This window comes from Marasmius oreades, chromosome 2 (genome assembly GCF_018924745.1).
Source record: "Marasmius oreades isolate 03SP1 chromosome 2, whole genome shotgun sequence".
In the NCBI taxonomy this organism is placed as follows: Eukaryota; Fungi; Basidiomycota; class Agaricomycetes; order Agaricales; family Marasmiaceae; genus Marasmius; species Marasmius oreades.
This window is the reverse complement of record NC_057324.1, coordinates 1,138,814-1,155,615: the sequence shown is the minus strand read 5'-3', so window position 1 is coordinate 1,155,615 and position 16,802 is coordinate 1,138,814. Positions and strand designations below refer to the sequence as shown.

The 16,802-nt window shown below is 47.2% G+C and overlaps 5 protein-coding genes across 5 annotated transcripts; 2 read left to right on the top strand and 3 right to left on the bottom strand.

Annotated features, from left to right (window-relative positions):
* Nucleotides 1–7: 7 nt before the first annotated feature.
* E1B28_003924 (uncharacterized protein) lies at nt 8–4,384 on the bottom strand (the record flags this gene model as incomplete). Its single annotated transcript, XM_043148367.1, has 18 exons — nt 8–88; nt 142–577; nt 634–814; nt 889–1,597; nt 1,664–2,021; nt 2,082–2,192; nt 2,245–2,295; nt 2,361–3,250; nt 3,301–3,384; nt 3,441–3,524; nt 3,578–3,651; nt 3,710–3,837; nt 3,891–3,919; nt 3,966–3,980; nt 4,030–4,070; nt 4,117–4,181; nt 4,255–4,312; nt 4,381–4,384. The coding sequence occupies 18 exons, from the start codon at nt 4,382–4,384 to the stop codon at nt 8–10; spliced, it is 3,399 nt and encodes a 1,132-aa protein (XP_043012964.1).
* Nucleotides 4,331–6,945, bottom strand: E1B28_003923 (uncharacterized protein). The gene is made up of 8 exons (XM_043148366.1): nt 6,796–6,945; nt 6,252–6,739; nt 5,388–6,202; nt 5,279–5,334; nt 5,131–5,219; nt 4,835–5,078; nt 4,544–4,776; nt 4,331–4,491 (listed from the first exon to the last, which is right to left on the bottom strand). Exons 1-8 carry the CDS (start codon nt 6,895–6,897, stop codon nt 4,443–4,445), a joined length of 2,076 nt encoding a protein of 691 aa, XP_043012963.1. The 5' UTR covers nt 6,898–6,945; the 3' UTR covers nt 4,331–4,442.
* Nucleotides 6,946–7,572: 627 nt separating this feature from the next.
* Nucleotides 7,573–9,533, top strand: E1B28_003922 (uncharacterized protein). The gene is made up of 5 exons (XM_043148365.1): nt 7,573–7,982; nt 8,043–8,080; nt 8,132–8,199; nt 8,257–8,859; nt 8,913–9,533. Exons 1-5 carry the CDS (start codon nt 7,647–7,649, stop codon nt 9,413–9,415), a joined length of 1,548 nt encoding a protein of 515 aa, XP_043012962.1. The 5' UTR covers nt 7,573–7,646; the 3' UTR covers nt 9,416–9,533.
* A 454-nt stretch (nt 9,534–9,987) lies between these two features.
* Nucleotides 9,988–13,231, top strand: E1B28_003921 (uncharacterized protein; the record flags this gene model as incomplete). Its single annotated transcript, XM_043148364.1, has 8 exons — nt 9,988–10,212; nt 10,266–10,428; nt 10,487–11,539; nt 11,598–11,732; nt 11,795–12,118; nt 12,176–12,431; nt 12,486–12,983; nt 13,072–13,231. The coding sequence occupies 8 exons, from the start codon at nt 9,988–9,990 to the stop codon at nt 13,229–13,231; spliced, it is 2,814 nt and encodes a 937-aa protein (XP_043012961.1).
* A 288-nt stretch (nt 13,232–13,519) lies between these two features.
* E1B28_003920 (uncharacterized protein) lies at nt 13,520–16,724 on the bottom strand (the record flags this gene model as incomplete). The annotated part of the gene is made up of 8 exons (XM_043148363.1): nt 13,520–14,089; nt 14,143–14,161; nt 14,222–14,543; nt 14,595–14,742; nt 14,792–14,949; nt 14,999–15,589; nt 15,642–16,396; nt 16,453–16,724. 8 exons carry the CDS (start codon nt 16,722–16,724, stop codon nt 13,520–13,522), a joined length of 2,835 nt encoding a protein of 944 aa, XP_043012960.1.
* Nucleotides 16,725–16,802: the final 78 nt, after the last annotated feature.

Below are 16,802 nucleotides of genomic sequence, written 5' to 3'. Positions count from 1 at the left end.
AAAAAACTTATGCTGCAGACGGAGAATCTGGAGGTGGCGTTCCCGATTCATTGTACACCTCGAACATATCCGGAGACTGCCATTCCAACTACCAGTCAAGAAGTCAGGACTTATAGGTCGCAAAAGTCGGATTCAACAGACCTCATCATCATACGCCTTCTCTTCCTCGGCCTTGAGTACAACATACCTCCTATACTCCCTCGCAATCGCGGGTTGAACCTGCATTCTCTTGATATCATCTGCAATTTCCTTCCCTAAAAACGTATCCCAATGCTGTGGAGATATGGTTCCATAAACCCTTTCAAACTCTTTCAGACAATATGCTAACGTTTCCCTTCGTTCGCGGAAAACGGAGTCGATCTGGTCTAAGAACCATTCCGAACGAGGGTCTCTCCAGTTGTCCTCATCGTTATCGTTTTCGTAGTGGCGATTGAGAATGGTTGAAGGGTGGTCTCCGTGTTCGTCCGTTGCCTTCCAGTGTTTAGTTGTGATGTTGGAGATCGGTGGAGGGCATCGCAATAACCCGACTTCTCCTTCGTGAATAGCATCGAGAAGGAATTCGTACGCAAAATCGTCTCTGTTTGCAGGGGTACATTACTCGTTTAGAACGGTGGATAGGGGAGAGGAGTTCACCTATCAAACGCCTCCATCGGATCTTCATTTCTAGCCCTATAGTAGAGCGTTACGGCCATCCCAAGAACCGTCGGAATGATATAACTTGTCCATAAAGGGTACTCGGCAATTTGCTGGGTTCTGGTTAGAATCACATCTGGGTGTTGGAGTAGAGCTTTTGCTGTGAAAGTCACTACGCCTCCTATAAACAACGCATCGGGAATGAGTTCATGAAAAAAACCTAACAAACCAAAGACCAAACAAGTGATTATTCACCTATCGGATAAACCTCCCAAAAACCGCACGACGGCCACTGCCCCTGCGAAAGCGAGACACTGCCCGATGGAGAACTCGTTCCAAACACGACAAACATTGTTTCAACCGTCTCCCTTCTCCGCCTCAAATGAGGCAACTTCGAAATACTACCCAGCCCTTGCGCATGAATAAAGATAACTCTGGCAATTGAGGCATCTTCCGATTCGATGGGCGCTGTTGCGGCTAATTCGCATTTGGTGAGGAGGGAATGGAGGAGATTGATTTCTAGGTCAGTAGCTGCACTGGCGTTAAATTCAAGTGATCCTGAATGTCCGTTGTTGTTGTCTACACCTCCAGGCCAGATAGAGAACGACCGTTGCCATTCCTTCAACCAACCATGGAGCCACTGAGGATAGCCCAATATTCCAACGGTACATTTGGATTCGGGATTTTTTAACAACTTGACGTCGGATACGAGGTCAGGAAATTGACGTTCCAATTCGGGTTGAAGTGGTTGATTGTTGGACATGCGCAAATTGTGCTCGCTTAGCTGTTCTCGCGATAGAACCCACGAAAAGAGTACAAGGACCAATCCTGATGATGTGTCCACTGCAGTCGCAAACTCTGTCAGTACCCGTACAAGGCGTTCAATTCGGTTTAGAAAAGTGGGGGGAAAACACATAATGTTCGCGGTGTGTATGTCGTCCATGTAAACGGGTGAAATGGCCACCTTTTTTCAAAAGCATTCAGTCAATCACAACGTTCGCGTCGATTGACAGAGAGGTTGTTAACTTACTTGTTTGTTTGTTTGAAGATAATCAGCGAATTTTGCAAATCTTTCGCTCCCCCCTCCCCCCTCCTTGCCTTCAGCTGATACAAACCGTGCCGCCGCTTCGGGTTTACAAGCCAGAAGAACATCCTCCAAGTGGTCAATCGGAAGAAACGTTTGAAAAGTAAGTGACGTGACGTCCTCAGATAAGACCACTCGGAATGGCATCCCTCCTTGGGTGAGTTGGACTGTGTCGGTTATGGATGCGATGCAAAGGAACTGAACTTCGAATTGTTGGGAAGGCTGTCCGTCTTCTCCTTTGACTTCTCCTTCTCTTTCTGATTGAATTTGGATCTCGCCTGTCCATTTCCATTTCATTTGAGTCCTGAAGTGAAATGAGACGGATCGAAATGATGTAGGGACGAAGAGAAAGAGTTGGACTTACTTTCCGGTTATAGTGGTGGGCCGCTCAGACGTACTGAGTGAGGTTCGGATAGGTAAAGGCATGGCGTCGTCGTCGGCCTCCACTGGCGTAGTTTCAAAAGGTGCGGCCATCCTGAACAGAGGAATAAGCCGCTGTGGTAAGATGGGAGGGCCGGAAGACTTACTCCATAGGCATGACAGACTGCAAGAACGAGTCAACTTCGGCGATGGGAAAGCTGAGTAAATCGACTTGTTAGCAACCTCGTATTGAGCATTAAGCTTAGTTTGTCTATAAGCTCACCTTGTTTGATCGGTCGAATTCACCGGTGGCATAAAATCGTTCGCAATACCCGAACTAGAGGGTGAATTGAGCGACAAACCAGCCATATGGTCAATAGGAGATGGTGGAGCTGCATTCAGTGCCGCCATCGTAGGATCATTCCTGGGTATCCTGTTGGCGCTTACAGGTGACGTAGCCGTAGCCGCAAAACTTGGAACATGTGGGGAGATAACTGGCGATGGGTCAGGAGAAGAAAAAGATGGAATACGTGGTCTGAGATCGTCGGACGTTATAGTCGGACTTGCTCCTACGGCGGCTGATTTCTTTTTAAAGTTCAGGTTACTGAGGGAGGATCTCTTTGCTGCTGCTGCACCCATAACTAAGGACGGCTTAACGCGCGAAGATTCTACGGAGGCATTCTTGGGCTTCATTGGAACTATAGCGGTTTGGTATAGGCGACTTTTGACAGAAAGGTTACTGCCAGATGCTGATGATGGTTCATTGAAAGAGGAAGGCACTCGAAGGAAATTGGGTATTTTGACGGAAACGTTTGGACTGTTCGAGGCAGAGGGTGTAGAAGTAGGAGGCCTCACATTCGGGGAAGAAGTAGATTGTTCGACCTGACTGGGTATACTAATTTTTAGCTGAGGTTGAGTTGGTTTCGAAGGTCGTTTAACACTATGTCCGGAGGATTGGGCTTGAGTAGAGGGTGCGGAAATAGCATGAGAGGGACTGGAGGCAATATCAGGTGCTTCAGAGTCAGAAAACAACGAGCCTGAAGGTGAAAGGGAGCGAGGTATCGCTTCTTTCTTCGCATCGCGCTTTCTGCTCTGTTTGTTGCTCTGCAATGTTGACGGAATTTTTATCCTCTTTGCGGCCACAGCAGAGGAGGATTTCTTTGCGAGAGGCTCCTAGGGATATCGATTAGCCGAACAGCCTACTGAATGTGAAGAGGGCGTACATCGGAATCACTGTCGCTAACAATCAAGACTTGGCGCGTTTTCTTTACAGTCAGGATAGTATTATCTTCCGAGGGCTCACGCTTCTGTATAAGGCGTATCAATGACCTCAGGTCAAGAAAAGTACAATGTCAGCACGAACCACCAATGGGTAATCTACCTTTGACGATGAGGCGAGGGGTGAACCCTCCTCTGACTCGAGGCGCTTCACTGATCTTGAACGTTTCTGTCAAGATGATATTGATCAAAGGAACGGGAACGCAAGTTACCGCAAATTACCCTTTTTTTAGCTTTTGGTGGCTTCCCTGTTTTTTTCATCTTTTGATCTTCGTAAAATATTTTCCTTTCCATCTCTGATATATTTATTGTAAGCCCGTGAAAAGTTGTGCGGAAATGGAACAGAAACGTAACCAATCCAATCATCAGTTGGCGTACACTCATCTCCAGGATGATAGTCTTCGTCGTCCATGCCCACATTTTTCCAAAAGCTTAGAATCAGGCGTTGACAGTTCTTTGCAATGTTCTTTGTCGGCTCCCATCTATCGATAGGGTCAGTCCAGAGAACAAGATAGGACAGAAATTGGATTCGAACGTGTCATCTTCCTCCCCATAACCAGCCCACTAAGAAGATGAGCAATTGAATGGCGATTATTAAAGTCGTTCTTACTCGAATAAGATACTCCTGAGATTTTTGTGAGTTGATAAAGAAGGTGAAGAGTTGTGTCAAGTACCCAGTCGCATTCGTCGTTGACTCTGGCAGCCAAGATCACCTCTAGGCAAAGATGAGACTAAAGCGTTGAAAACGAACGCATACTCACCGACTTGAAACACCTCTTCTTCTTCTCTTTTTCTCTTTCCCATTGTATAACAGTAGTATCGAAGCCTAATCGAGTCAGGAGTTTGATGAAAGATAGATAGATAGAGTGACAATCAGAGTGCGCGACGCGTCAACTCACGAGTTCAGCTCTAAGTATATAATTAAGGAAGAGTTCGTAACGAGCTGGGTTTGCCAGGCTAGAGTTCAGCCGAGTTGCAGTTGAGTTGGATACATTGAGTAAGAGCTGAAGAATACAAATTGGTACGCATTTATATATTGTGGACGGGTATTATAATGCCCATTATTAAGAAAATCCGGGGATCACATTTACAGCAGATCATGAAGGACACTGTCATAATTATGAGGCATATGTGCCCTACATATCGAATGAACGAACGTTGATAACCGAAAATTGGCAACACACTCACCCTAACATATCTTTCGCAAATACAATTTGCGAAAACACTTTCTCAACCTCTAACACTTCAAACAACCTCAACTTATCCACAGGACCACTTGCACCCGAGGACATCTTATCAGGACCATGAGAACGATGAGAGGGGTGTAAATCACTCTCTCGTAGTGCCCACAGAACTCTCCCCGGCGGAAAAGTATGGGCCATTTGCATATTGGCTTCCAGTGTTTTCCGCACAGCAATAAACTGCACTCCGAATAGGCATCTGCTTCGAACAAAGCAATTGAAATGCTAAAAGGCTCACCCATTCCGGATCATCTGACGACCCATTTCCGGCTTTCCATCTTCTCGCACGAGCAGTAACAGCCGTATACCCAGACCCCTTCTCCTGATCTCCACCTTCTTCATTAGCATCACATAACCACATAGCAGCGTTGCGCAAGTCTTGTATAGCGCCCAATGAAAGCCGAGAGACAACGTCGTGTGAATAGACGAAAGAGACGATGAGGTTGTTGGCGAGTTTGCTTAGGGCGGCGTCTGTTAAAGCACTGTTGAAAGGTTAGTCCATGTCAGTTGTGCGCGACGAGCGAAACTATTTACGGGGGTGCAAAGCAATAGACGGAGACTCTTCTTGTTACGGGCAATCCGCTCGAATGAACCGTCAAACAAGTCTTTGGATCGGCCCACATCTACTTGACGAACGAGATAATGAGATGTACTCGATGAAAGAAAGAGGGGTGTTAGTTACCAGGCCCAATAAGGCAGCCACGCCAGCACCGAGACTATGGCCACACAGAACAAGTTCTTAAGGAGAAGAAGAGTCAGGCAATCAGGATGAGACGGACTATGAAACATACCATATCCAGGATTCTGATGTAAAGCTTCATGTACAGCAAGCTGAACCGGTTTACCAACTTCTCCCATAGCACGGGCCATACGCAACATTCCACTATGGACCATATGCCGTCCTGCAGCTAACATAGCATTCGACGACCTCCGTGACCGAGGTACAGTTGGAAACACAAACTGTCCCGGGACACGAGATTCAAGCTCTTCCGACGTATCCGTCCTAGCCGGCTCGAACTCTTCCGATTCACAAGTCAAATCCACCGCAATCTCATTGAGCGACATCGTCCCTCGTAGGACAAGTACAACTTGACTCCGTGAATGGTCCGCCAACACCCAAAACCTAGGCATCAAATGCTCCCTTCCAATCTTGATGTCAGCTTTCATCTTGTCATTGGGAGCTTGAGCAAACTGTTCGAAGATCTCGTGGTCGTGCCGACCCAAAAGGACGTCCCACCAGGAGTATTCGACCTCGATGGTAGGAGGTTCTAATACGTCGCCTGCGGCTTCAGCTTCGGATGCATTGATGGCTTTCGCGAGTTGTGCTTCTTCTGCCTTTGCCTGGGGTGCAGAGGCAGCTGCAGTGAGTGGTACTCCAAAAAATAAGAGACTTGCACCTCCGTAGCCTGCTAAGACCATCTTTGAAAGTCGGCGAAGAGTCATTTTGAGTTCTGTAGTTGAAAGTCGTCGCGGGGAAGTATTGATCTGTAACTTCCTTGAAGTCGGATTTCCGAAGATGGTTTGTGCTCTGTTCGGTGCTACACCGATGTCAGCGGTAATAATATGGCTGCGGGTGTCTGCAGAAATGACCCGTATGCGAGAACCTCTACACCGTATTGAGATCCAAAAACGTCGAAACACATAAAACAACTCACTTCCTGGTCCTCGTTGAATCCCAGCTCTTATTAGGCTCATTCACACTAATCTCCCTCAAGTACTTCATCCATCTCTTTTCCTGCCACTCTCGAGTAACACCTTGCAGCGCAACCCAAGCCACAATGGCCCTTCCCACCTGAGTTATCCCATACTGCTTCGATGGTAGACAACTTCCATGTGCCGGTTCCGCCCATTCTCTTTTGACCAAAGTGATAAACGAGGCGAGACTGAAAGAAGCTTCGCTACTTCCGGGGAATATAACGGATAGAACATTAATGGAGCTATGGGCTGCCAAGAACGATGTTGCAGTGATGTATTCGCTGAGATGAATTGGTGCGAGTGTGATCTGTTCGGCCAGCGAAATAACTGTCAAGACTGCACCTCCAACAACGGGTCTGGTGATAGTCAATCCTCCGAAAAGGGTGTAATCCATAACAGATGTTGTTATTCCGACTGCTGTAGAGGCTATACCTCGTGTTACAGCGAACTACAAAGGAAAATTGAAACTATGGTCTCGCTTCTCATAGAAGTAGAGGTAGCTACCCCGAGCTTTGTCCCTGTCTTTGCTGCGGAGAAACCGAAAGATGCAGCAGCTGAGGCTAGGTCAAGCCCTTGTCGGGAATAAGTGTCCCAATTCTTAATCATGAGGACATGCGTGCGTCGATGGTGGTCGAAAGAATGCAAGACTGCATTTGCACGTGTTTTATACAGTTCATTATTGCTATTTCGAAAATAGTTGGCGCGGCTCCTACGAGCCTCTCTATCTGAGGCCTTGAGGCTTGAGGTCGCGCGTTAGACGATACTATCGATAACGGACGATGATCCCTCTCAGCCCAACTCTATCGTTCGTCTCATTCTGAATTTTTATAATCATAGTGCTTTCTTTTCCAGCCTTTCAACTACAGCCTGTGTGAGGGTCAGGTTTCTTCTGCTTTTCGGTTGCTTTCTGACACACCATTGAGGCCCTGTGAGTACGGTATGGACCATAACTGCCCTGTGGTATTTTTATCTCGTCTGAGCAAGACTCGTATTTTACTGCGTATATATCTCGTAGCTGGCCTGCGGGGGTGGTTGTAGAGACAATATAGGGCGCAAGCAACTTGGAGCAGCCAATGGGCTGTTTGGCAGTGGTTTTACCATGGCGAGCAGGAAGGGAAGAAAATCTCAGAGAGCAGCATTGGAAAATATCGTTGAACTGAAATACCGCGACCGCTGCGTGTATTTATCTACGAGTCGGCGGTTGAAGACCGTGTCCATCATGTGACCCATGTGCCGCCAGCATCAAGCCGACCTGCCGTATATGATTCCCACGACCCCTCTCGAGGGGTTGATATCACGGATAGCTCGGTCGACGGCCCTTGGGTGACAACCTGCTTCCCTCACCCACCGCTATCATGGCTTTCACTGGTTCATCTGGATTTTCAATCCAGGGTTCCGCATACAACTCCGTTCAAGGGAACCAAATTATAAACAGTACGACGATCCAAGTTCGTCAGGAGAAGAAGCACACAATGTACGACGAGTTCCATACCATTATACTTGGATCTGTCTGTAGGATTCGGGATATATATCGGGAAGATTACCTCAGACGATTAGCTGTTGGTAAAAGGGAGTGGTGGGAATTCGCACGTCCTCGAGTTGACAGAGCGATCTGTACTGCCAGAATACGTGGTGAATCAGTCGACTCGAGGTTCACTGTAGTTTCGTATACCGGACCAGAAGCGAAGAAGGTATGCGTCAGCAACGGTCGCCGTAATTTGAATGGTGAACGAGAGCACTTCTTTTGTCAGGCATGGAAGAAAGACTTTCAGCGGTGCTATAACGCTGTGTAAGTGGTGGTAGCTTCATCCGTTCTGGATTGACTCATACAATCTACCAGAGATACAACAAAAATGCAGCTGTTCGGTATCAACCAGTCAAATATCCCTCTGTTGATATTTTACGGAGGTGAGACCTTGGTATCCTGTTTTCTACCGTTCTTTTGGCTCAAGGGATCGATCCAAGAACTGATACCCCTTGCTCATATTTGGGATAGAATCGGATCGTTAGGACGAAGTTATGCAATAACATTGGCGTGGGACATGAAATGGAGAGTTTCTAATACATGGATAGATACCGAAAAAGGCACACTGATAGAAGGACTTGAAGGACCCAACAACGACTCTTTCGAACGTCAACCAATCCTTGGCATCAAAATGGCACTGGCACCAAGCGTTGAACTTCTCCAAAACCATCTTTGCTTGGAATACCTCTCTCGCTCATCACCCGACAAGGAATTCGACTTATTCCTCATCAACTTACTCGACCAGGCGTCTGCGGTTACTGTGGAGGAACTCCCTGTTACTACCAATCGGCCGACTGTCCTCTCAGATCATACCAATGCTATGATCGCAATCGGTAATGGAATCTGGGAGGGCGCTGGGCCGTGTCTTAAATCCCGAGTAACGATGGCAGATGGAAGAACGAGATTCGTTCTCACCAACCGTACATCCCCGATGCTTGCCGTATCCGATTTGGCTGATGACTCCATGGCCTGGCTCTCGCAGGCATCCAGTGTCTTTCACAAACTTGGGAGCTCGTCACTAAATGAAGACCTCTCATCCTACAGTGAGTTTTTGCCACTCAGGATTCCTGTCTAAGCTAATCTCTTATCTCTTCAGAATTCGTCGGACCAGCTATCGTTTTAAGAGGATCAGTCGAGGAGTCGGTACAGATACGACACCCACAAAGTCTACCAATTTATTTCGACCTTCACCCACTCCCTCTCTTCCCCTTACTGGAACCTGGCCTAACTGTATCCCCACATTCTTGGTCTTTCGACGAACATGGACAGACGTCCATCCCAGAAGATGAATGTGAATATCTTGGACTTCCCACTAAGATCTTGGTGACTCGTTCGACGAACTATAAAGTATTCTGGCCTACAGAGACATACAATTTAATCAGACAATGGCAGATTGCGAGAGGGTTTGATCCAACTACGACCGAGTTTGCGAGATATCTTGGGTTTCCGGCGTTGGATGTCATCATACCCGGGTTGGAAGAATCATCTAGTACATCACTGGAGACTGAGCAACTCGGCAGCTCAATCTGGTCTGTTCTCACAGCCCCGTTTAAGTATGTTGCCTGCGAGGAATTGGAGATATCTGCGGCGATGATGTAGGGAGTAATGCAGCGATTACATGGGTGAGGATGGTTCTCCTTCAGTCCATGGGATACAACGAGATTGATTAGATGGCTTGTTCGTGCAAAAAAATAGTTTATGATAGGATAACCAAGTCGTCCCGCGTCAGAACGCAACTGTCATGCAAGATACCTTGACGGAATTTGGACAAGAACTGAAAAGAGGATTACGGCTCTGTTACCGCCCAGATATTTGCATAAAGGACTGTGTATAATACCTGGCGGAATCGTTCAGTCGTGCAAGCGTAACTAGTTGTGTATGCTGCAAAAGTAAAAGTACAGAATGGTCTTTCTTCTCTGACGAGATCTCTTACTCGAATATCAAGTTGATGAAGAATATGGACAGCGGATTCCGAATTTGAACTTCAAGTTACAACGATTGACGCGTCACTATTACTGAAGTACATACTGACTGGCTCATGACCTTTCTTCCTTCACCAAACTAGAAGCACTTCTAACACATACATAGAATAGGAATAGGTCGGTAGAGGTGTGTTCGAGCTCTCATAAAACGTTGTGTGAAATTGAATAATTGAATGTTCACCGTAGTGCATGTCTCGCGTTGTTGCCTCCCTTGCACTATGCTCATTAGCAGGAATCTTGTTCTGTTTACTTGCCAGTTTAAGGGTCGTAGAGGATCTTTCACCCCAAGGATGTCGCATGTCATGGATGTCCCCTTCATACATTCTACAATCCAACTTTAACTCGAGCTGGACACCTTTGGCACGACGTTATTCGCTGTATCTCTACCGTGAGGTGGGATGGGAATCGAATGAGGTGGGTATTTTACTGAAAGAATTGGGAACAATTGAACGATGGTCTCTTCGCAGATCCATAAGGGCATTCCAGTTCTTTTCATTCCGGGCAACGCTGGATCGTCTAGACAAGTTCGGTCAATAGCCTCTTCGGCGGCAAGACAATATTTTTATCAACCATACACGCCGTCGAGCGAGCTTGTTTCTCGTGGGATAGAGCCATTAGATGTGTTTGCTGGTGCGTAGACTTTGTCTGGAACCGCCCATTAAGTCGTGCTAAACCTTCCTTTTGGCAGTGGAGTTCAACGAAGACCTCTCCGCCTTCCATGGCCCTACACTTGAAGCTCAGACCCAATACACCTCTGATGCCATACGATATATCCTTTCTCTATACCCGAAAAATACTCAAATCATCATAATGGGCCATTCAATGGGCGGAATCGTCGCTACATCATTACTTCCATCCGAAGATATTTCCGCAATCATAACGATGTCAACACCACATACACTTCCCCCAGCACGCTTTGACCAACGTATTGATGCGATTTATAAACGCAACCAACATATTCTGGCTTCGGACCAGACGCCAATATTATCTTTGTGTGGAGGGGCGACGGATATGATGGTCCCTTCGGAATCCTGCATCCTACCCCTTCCTAATACCGATACCGCGAATCCTTTTAGAAGAACAATATTCTCCTCCGCTTTAGAAGGTGCTTGGACTGGTGTCGGCCATAGAGAGATGGTTTGGTGTCATCAAGTGCGATGGAGGATTGCAAGAGCGGCTCTCGAGCTTTCGAGTGCAACTTCTCTTGCCGAAAAAGCAAGTATGTTGGATGTTTGGTTGAGGGATGGACATATCCTCCCGCAACCTGCATCCACCATATCGCAAGTTATCGAAGGAATCGAAGAGTCCCTATCCCCTCGGCAATTGCTCACTCTCAAGGTTCCTCGAGGACCGCGAAGATACCTTCTCCCTGTGACAGCTTCTCATCCTCGATTTGTTCTGTTTGTTTCGCAAGGGTCCATTCCCCCGGTTTCACCGCAGAATCCGAACTCACTTGAGGTTTCTGTCCGATTGTGCTCCAAAGTACAAGGAATACCTGACTGTCATTCACTGATTCCTATCACGCACAAGCTCATCCCAAACCCAGTACCAGGACACAGTTTTCCGGTTCCTGATGAGGGCACGGACGAATCCGAGGGAGTCGTCCTGTTTGAGGCGGAAATTTCACCGTCGTCGGAGGGATTGTGGGTAGCAGTTGATATAAATAAAGCTGATGGTGATGGATGGGTCGTGGGGGGATTCATTTCGAACGAGAGTGTTGTTAACACTATTTCGATCTTTGGTACGACGTCCCCGTATTTTAAGCAGTTCAAAATACCTTACACCAGCTTTCTGTCTAGGATTAATCCTCGGCAAAGTTGCTGTGAAACTATCCGAGTTTCAAACCCTACGAACGACTGTCAAATTTCCGAATCTAATAGAGAATGCTCTTATCGTGTATCGGGTCACACCTGTGCAAGGGTCATCTTCATCAGGTGAAAAACGCTCCCCTGGTCTCATGTATGTATTATATCTGATACTTTCCCCCCGTTGGCAGATACGCTATTACACCCACTTCTAGCACATACTTCCCATCCCTCAGAGACCCATTATTTTCCATTGGCCCCTCTTCCACCTCGGAGGATACTCCTTCATACCCATTCCGCGGCTCCTTATATACACACCCACACTATCAGCGGTTTAGAAATCGTCATTTATTCCTCTGATGTTTCAGGTTCGTTACGAGGTTTCGAACTGGGTATCGACTGGATGGGAACGTTCGGCAGATGGTCCTCCAGATATCTCACAACATTACCGTGTTGGGTTATCGGTGTAGTTTCTTTGATCGTTTTCGAAGCTTGGAGTGTTGGAGATCATGGTGGTGAGTTACATCAACATTAGCTGTTAGAGACTCGGTGTATAAACCATCCAATCGCAGCTGCCATACCGACCGTGTACCAGTCCTTACGAGGTTTCGGAAGGAGGACGTACCCTAAGCTACTGATCGCTTCTTTCTTGGCTTCTATACTTCCTCTTCCCGCCGACTATTATTTGGGCAATTCTGGAGTCCTAGTGTTAGCACCGATAGCACCGGTACTTCTCACAATTGCTACCGGGCTGGTCTCCATCAGCTGGGTCCTCCTGAATGTCATTATGTGGCCAGTCGGAAAGGTTGGAAGATTATTCTCTCGAGGGTCCGTTTGCTGTTTTTCCCTTCTCGACCTAATCTAAAGCTCATTCTTTGTCAGACAACGACAGGAAGTGACGAGCGCTCGCAGAAGCGCGCTCATCTCAATGTGCATACTTTCCGTGTTGATATTCTTGTTCATCCCGTGGCAGGTGGCTTATCTCAGCTGTTGGATGATCCATCTCTACACCTGTGCCTCCGTATCGCCGATGGACGATATCGATGAACCGATCCCGCTTCTCACTCAGAACGAGGATGAGGACGAGAACGATAATGAAAGTGAAGATGAAGGTGACGCCGTTCAGCAGCGCCGTTCTAGACTTGGTCAACTCCGAGTCACACGAGATAACAACAATTACAACTCACACACATTGTTATTCATGACCTGGTTGCTTCCCCTAGCTGCCCCAGTGCTTGTCGTCTGGGTGAGAACCCTGGTAACTGCAGGTCTCACGACACCCTTCGATGGAGATCACTTTTTCGTGAACGTCGTGCCGTTTTTAGTCATGGTGGACTTTGCTTCTTGGAATTCGAGTAGTCCGATGTATCAGAAATCAAGGTGTGTGTTTTTTTCCCTTCCTTGCATTTGTGTGAATGAAATGAGAGCATGGGTTGAACTGATGTTTCATTTTTCTTCGGATTTGCAGTTTAGAGAAGTATCTCAGTATCGGGTGGGCGTTCCTGCTGGTGGCAGGCGTTGCGTTCTTTATAGGGCCACGATGGGCGTACCATGTTTTTGATGTTGCCAGAATCGTAGTAGGAGTTTTAGTCGTGATACGGATAGGGCCAAGGTATTGGGGTCGCTGAAGTGATTATTACTCTTTCTTTCATATTAGGAACTTGACGAGTGGATCCAGGTTTATGGTGGATCGTTGGTGGATCGTCTAATAGAAATAAATTCGTAAGATTCGTCAAGCTCGTTCCTTTTTCAAATTGCAGTAGGTTCTCAGTGACATCGAACGGAATCTGGGTCTGTTTAGAAGCCCACCGAAGTAAAATTTGGCCCCGAGCTAATAAATACAGGCAAAAGATTATTGTAACAAAAAACTAAGCGATCAATAGTGTGTGCAGCTACTAAATAGGTACTTTAAGTTTTCAGTCCTTGTTTGCATCTGGATACAACTCCTGAGCGACCCTATCCAGCACAACATCGGCCTCTTCAAGTGGGCCTTCAACCTTCTTGAGGGGCTGATGAACAGGATCAACGCCAGCGAGATCGGCCGTCGATGTAGATATATCCTGGTCTTCAGTGTTCTCCTTGTTTTCCTCCTGGGCTTTGTCCTTCATCCCGGCAGTAGTTTTTCCCTCCTCCCCAGGTACAGCTTTGCCCTCACCTTTCGTTCCCTCCTCCTCTTTACCCTCCTTCTCTACCGTTTGTTCCTGTGGCACGACAGTGCTAATCAACTTCTCCTCCGGTTCCTTATTCGGGGGTTCTTGGGCCGCTATATTGCTCTTGATGTCCTTCACAGGCACTGCAGCAAAGACATCCCGACCAGGCTCAGGCTTGTTGACAAACGCTGAAGTTTGGGCATCATCTTTGTTGTCTTCAATCTTCTGCACCATGTCTTCGACTATGACCTCGGCGCGCCCGTTGCCTTCAACAGGTGCCACCGGGTTCCCAGACTTTTGAGGCGTTGCAACGGCGATTCCTCTGTATTGTGAGTACTGTGGAGTTATCGTTAGTCAGGCCGTGAGAAAAGGGAGCGCGTTGAACTCACATCATCGAGGAAATCGTGACTGAGGTAGGAGGGTGTGCATGAACAAACAGATAACAGTAGGAAGAAGTACTAGACAAACCAGCTAAAGTCCCAGTTCTTCAACCATTTTGCGCTATTACATTTGGATTTTGTCCATGGTGTACCGTAAGCTAAGGGACTGAAATGCTGGAAGTTCCAGATAGCGATAATGATCATGACGGCAGCAATTTGCAAGCGGATTTTGGGACGAAGGGATGAGGTGAGGAAATCGAACACTGCGCAGGAGAGTAGGATGGCGAAGTACAGGGCGGGGAAGTAATGGTGTAAGAAGAGCTGTCGCGCCATAAGATAAAAAGGGAGGTAATGTAATACCCAGCCGGAGAAGAGGAAACCGCAGAGATTGTCATATTTGACGACGGTAGCTAGATAAAACCGTCAGATTTCAAACACGTTAGGATAAGAGCGAAACCCACTGTTGTTAAAATCTTTGTATCCACGCTTCGTCCTGAGAATGAGGATTCCTCGTACAGCGACGTAGGCGACTACCGCGGCAGTGCTTAACCACCATACCCAAAGATTTCCAATGAGGTATATTTGCCTATGATCTTTGACCCAGAAATTCTGCGTATCGTTAGTGTCTCCGGTATGGATACAGAAGCATTACACTCACGATACCACGACGGAGACGTGGCCAAGCATCAGGTCGAGAGTCAAAGACGTGCCGATCTGTTAGTCCGGCATTGGTCGTCCACATAACTTGCTGCAGTTCGAGGAACTTGGCGAGGAAACCAGGGAGTTTATAATTGACCTTCGGTGCATTTTCAGGCACTGATATATCTTGAGTCAAAGTATCTAGGATGCTAGGAACTGTACTTACGCGCAGGATGCATCGCAGTCTCAATCATCCATAGCGAGTTGTCTTTGACTGCGTTCTTGTTACAAGTCACCTCCTGCTGCTCGAAGCCCCATTCTGGCAACTTGACCTTGTGCGAAAATAGATAACATCCAGTCAAAGCGTGTCTGAGCCGGAATGTAGTTCTCAGGGTCCTCAATCGTTTGGAAGACTCTTTATCCCGTTTGTCACCATGGTCGATTTCAACAAACCAGTCGTCATTCCCGTCGCCCTCAAATCCAGCGTAGCCGTATCCTGACACTTCATTCTGGAAGTCGACATCAGAAACGGGGGGTCGAACATCATGCGAATGCAGATTTTTGTCCGTTGTAAGGTGGCGAAGTCGGATACGCATACCAGGTGTGATCCACTGAAGGGGAGTGTTGGTCCAGTCGATGTCGGATCCGTCACTTTGCGTAGCATTGATAATTTTCCAGTCATTATTATGGTCCCGATGAGGGTAGAGAGTGATTTGTTGCTGCTTGCTTCCGCCAGGATAAGCACTCGGATGAGAGTGAAGATAGCCACCCTGGGTATTGACGTGACGAATGGTAACTTCAGAACCTACCGCAATATCTGGAAATTGTTCAGTAATAGTCATCAGGTCCGTAAAAGAAAATGAGCTGACCTGCAAAAGTATCCTTCATCCCTCTTCCACTCAACGTGTGTTGAAATTCAGAGCTCATGAAACCATCACCATCACCGGAGCTTTGGAGTAGCAGGAAATGTATTTGGAACATTGACATGTAGAACAAGATTGGGATCACGATCAAACACAGCGCTCGGGCTGCAAAATGTTTGACGAACAATCGTGGTGGAATGCGGATATCACCGAGAAGTTGCCATAATTGATAGATGGTGTTGAGACCGACGGTTGCAACAGTGAACAAGCCGACCCATTTGCAACTCAGGACAGCTCCAAGGGAGAGGCCTGATAAAATAAGCCATATCCACCATGACTCCGTGAAAGGTCTATGTTTATCTTCGTTGCAGAAACCGACCCATGTAAAAACAGAGAGTGATGTAAAGAAAATGAGAGGCGAGTCGAGGAGAATATGACGAGATTGGGTGACCAGTCCGTTTTCGAATGTGATGAAAAGTGAGGCAAGGAGTGCAGTTGTTGCTCTACAATCGAGACCACGAAGGGTGAGATAGGCGAGGGGCACAGTGGCAACACCAAGAGTTGCTGGAACCATACGCATCGCTACATATGGGACATTCTCGTAAACTTTCCCGATGTCTTTGAAGTCGAAGACACCATCGTAGCCGAATACGAATCCAGCGAGCGTTATCAACAGTTTGGCAAGCGGTGGATGAACATCAACGAAATACTGTGTCTTGATGTACTTGCTAGCGAATTTGCCAAAATGGACCTCGTCAAAGCTATCAGAGGAGGATTTAGCACATCTCGTCATATATCATAAGAGGTGGAAACTGACACAACACTATTTGGCCTCGAGAGACGGAAAAAACGTACAGCGCATGCTATTAGCACAATAACCAGAAGTAACTTGATTTCCCCAGATGTAATGTTAATTCCTCCAGATGGATATGTCTTCGTTCGGCCTGGCACGTATCCTTTTGTAGTAGCGGCCGCTCTCCTCGCGTCCGCATCCAAATGGTCCTGCCGTGGATGAGGGAATCGCTGAGATGTCATCGTGTGTCCTCCAGGGGGTGAAGCTGGCCGTCGGACTCTGACATGGCCAGACATTGGCGAAAGATGATGGATGAAAAAGTGAAACGGGGACTTTGCTGGCACGGATGCTCACCCGTGAATCTAATCTATCCA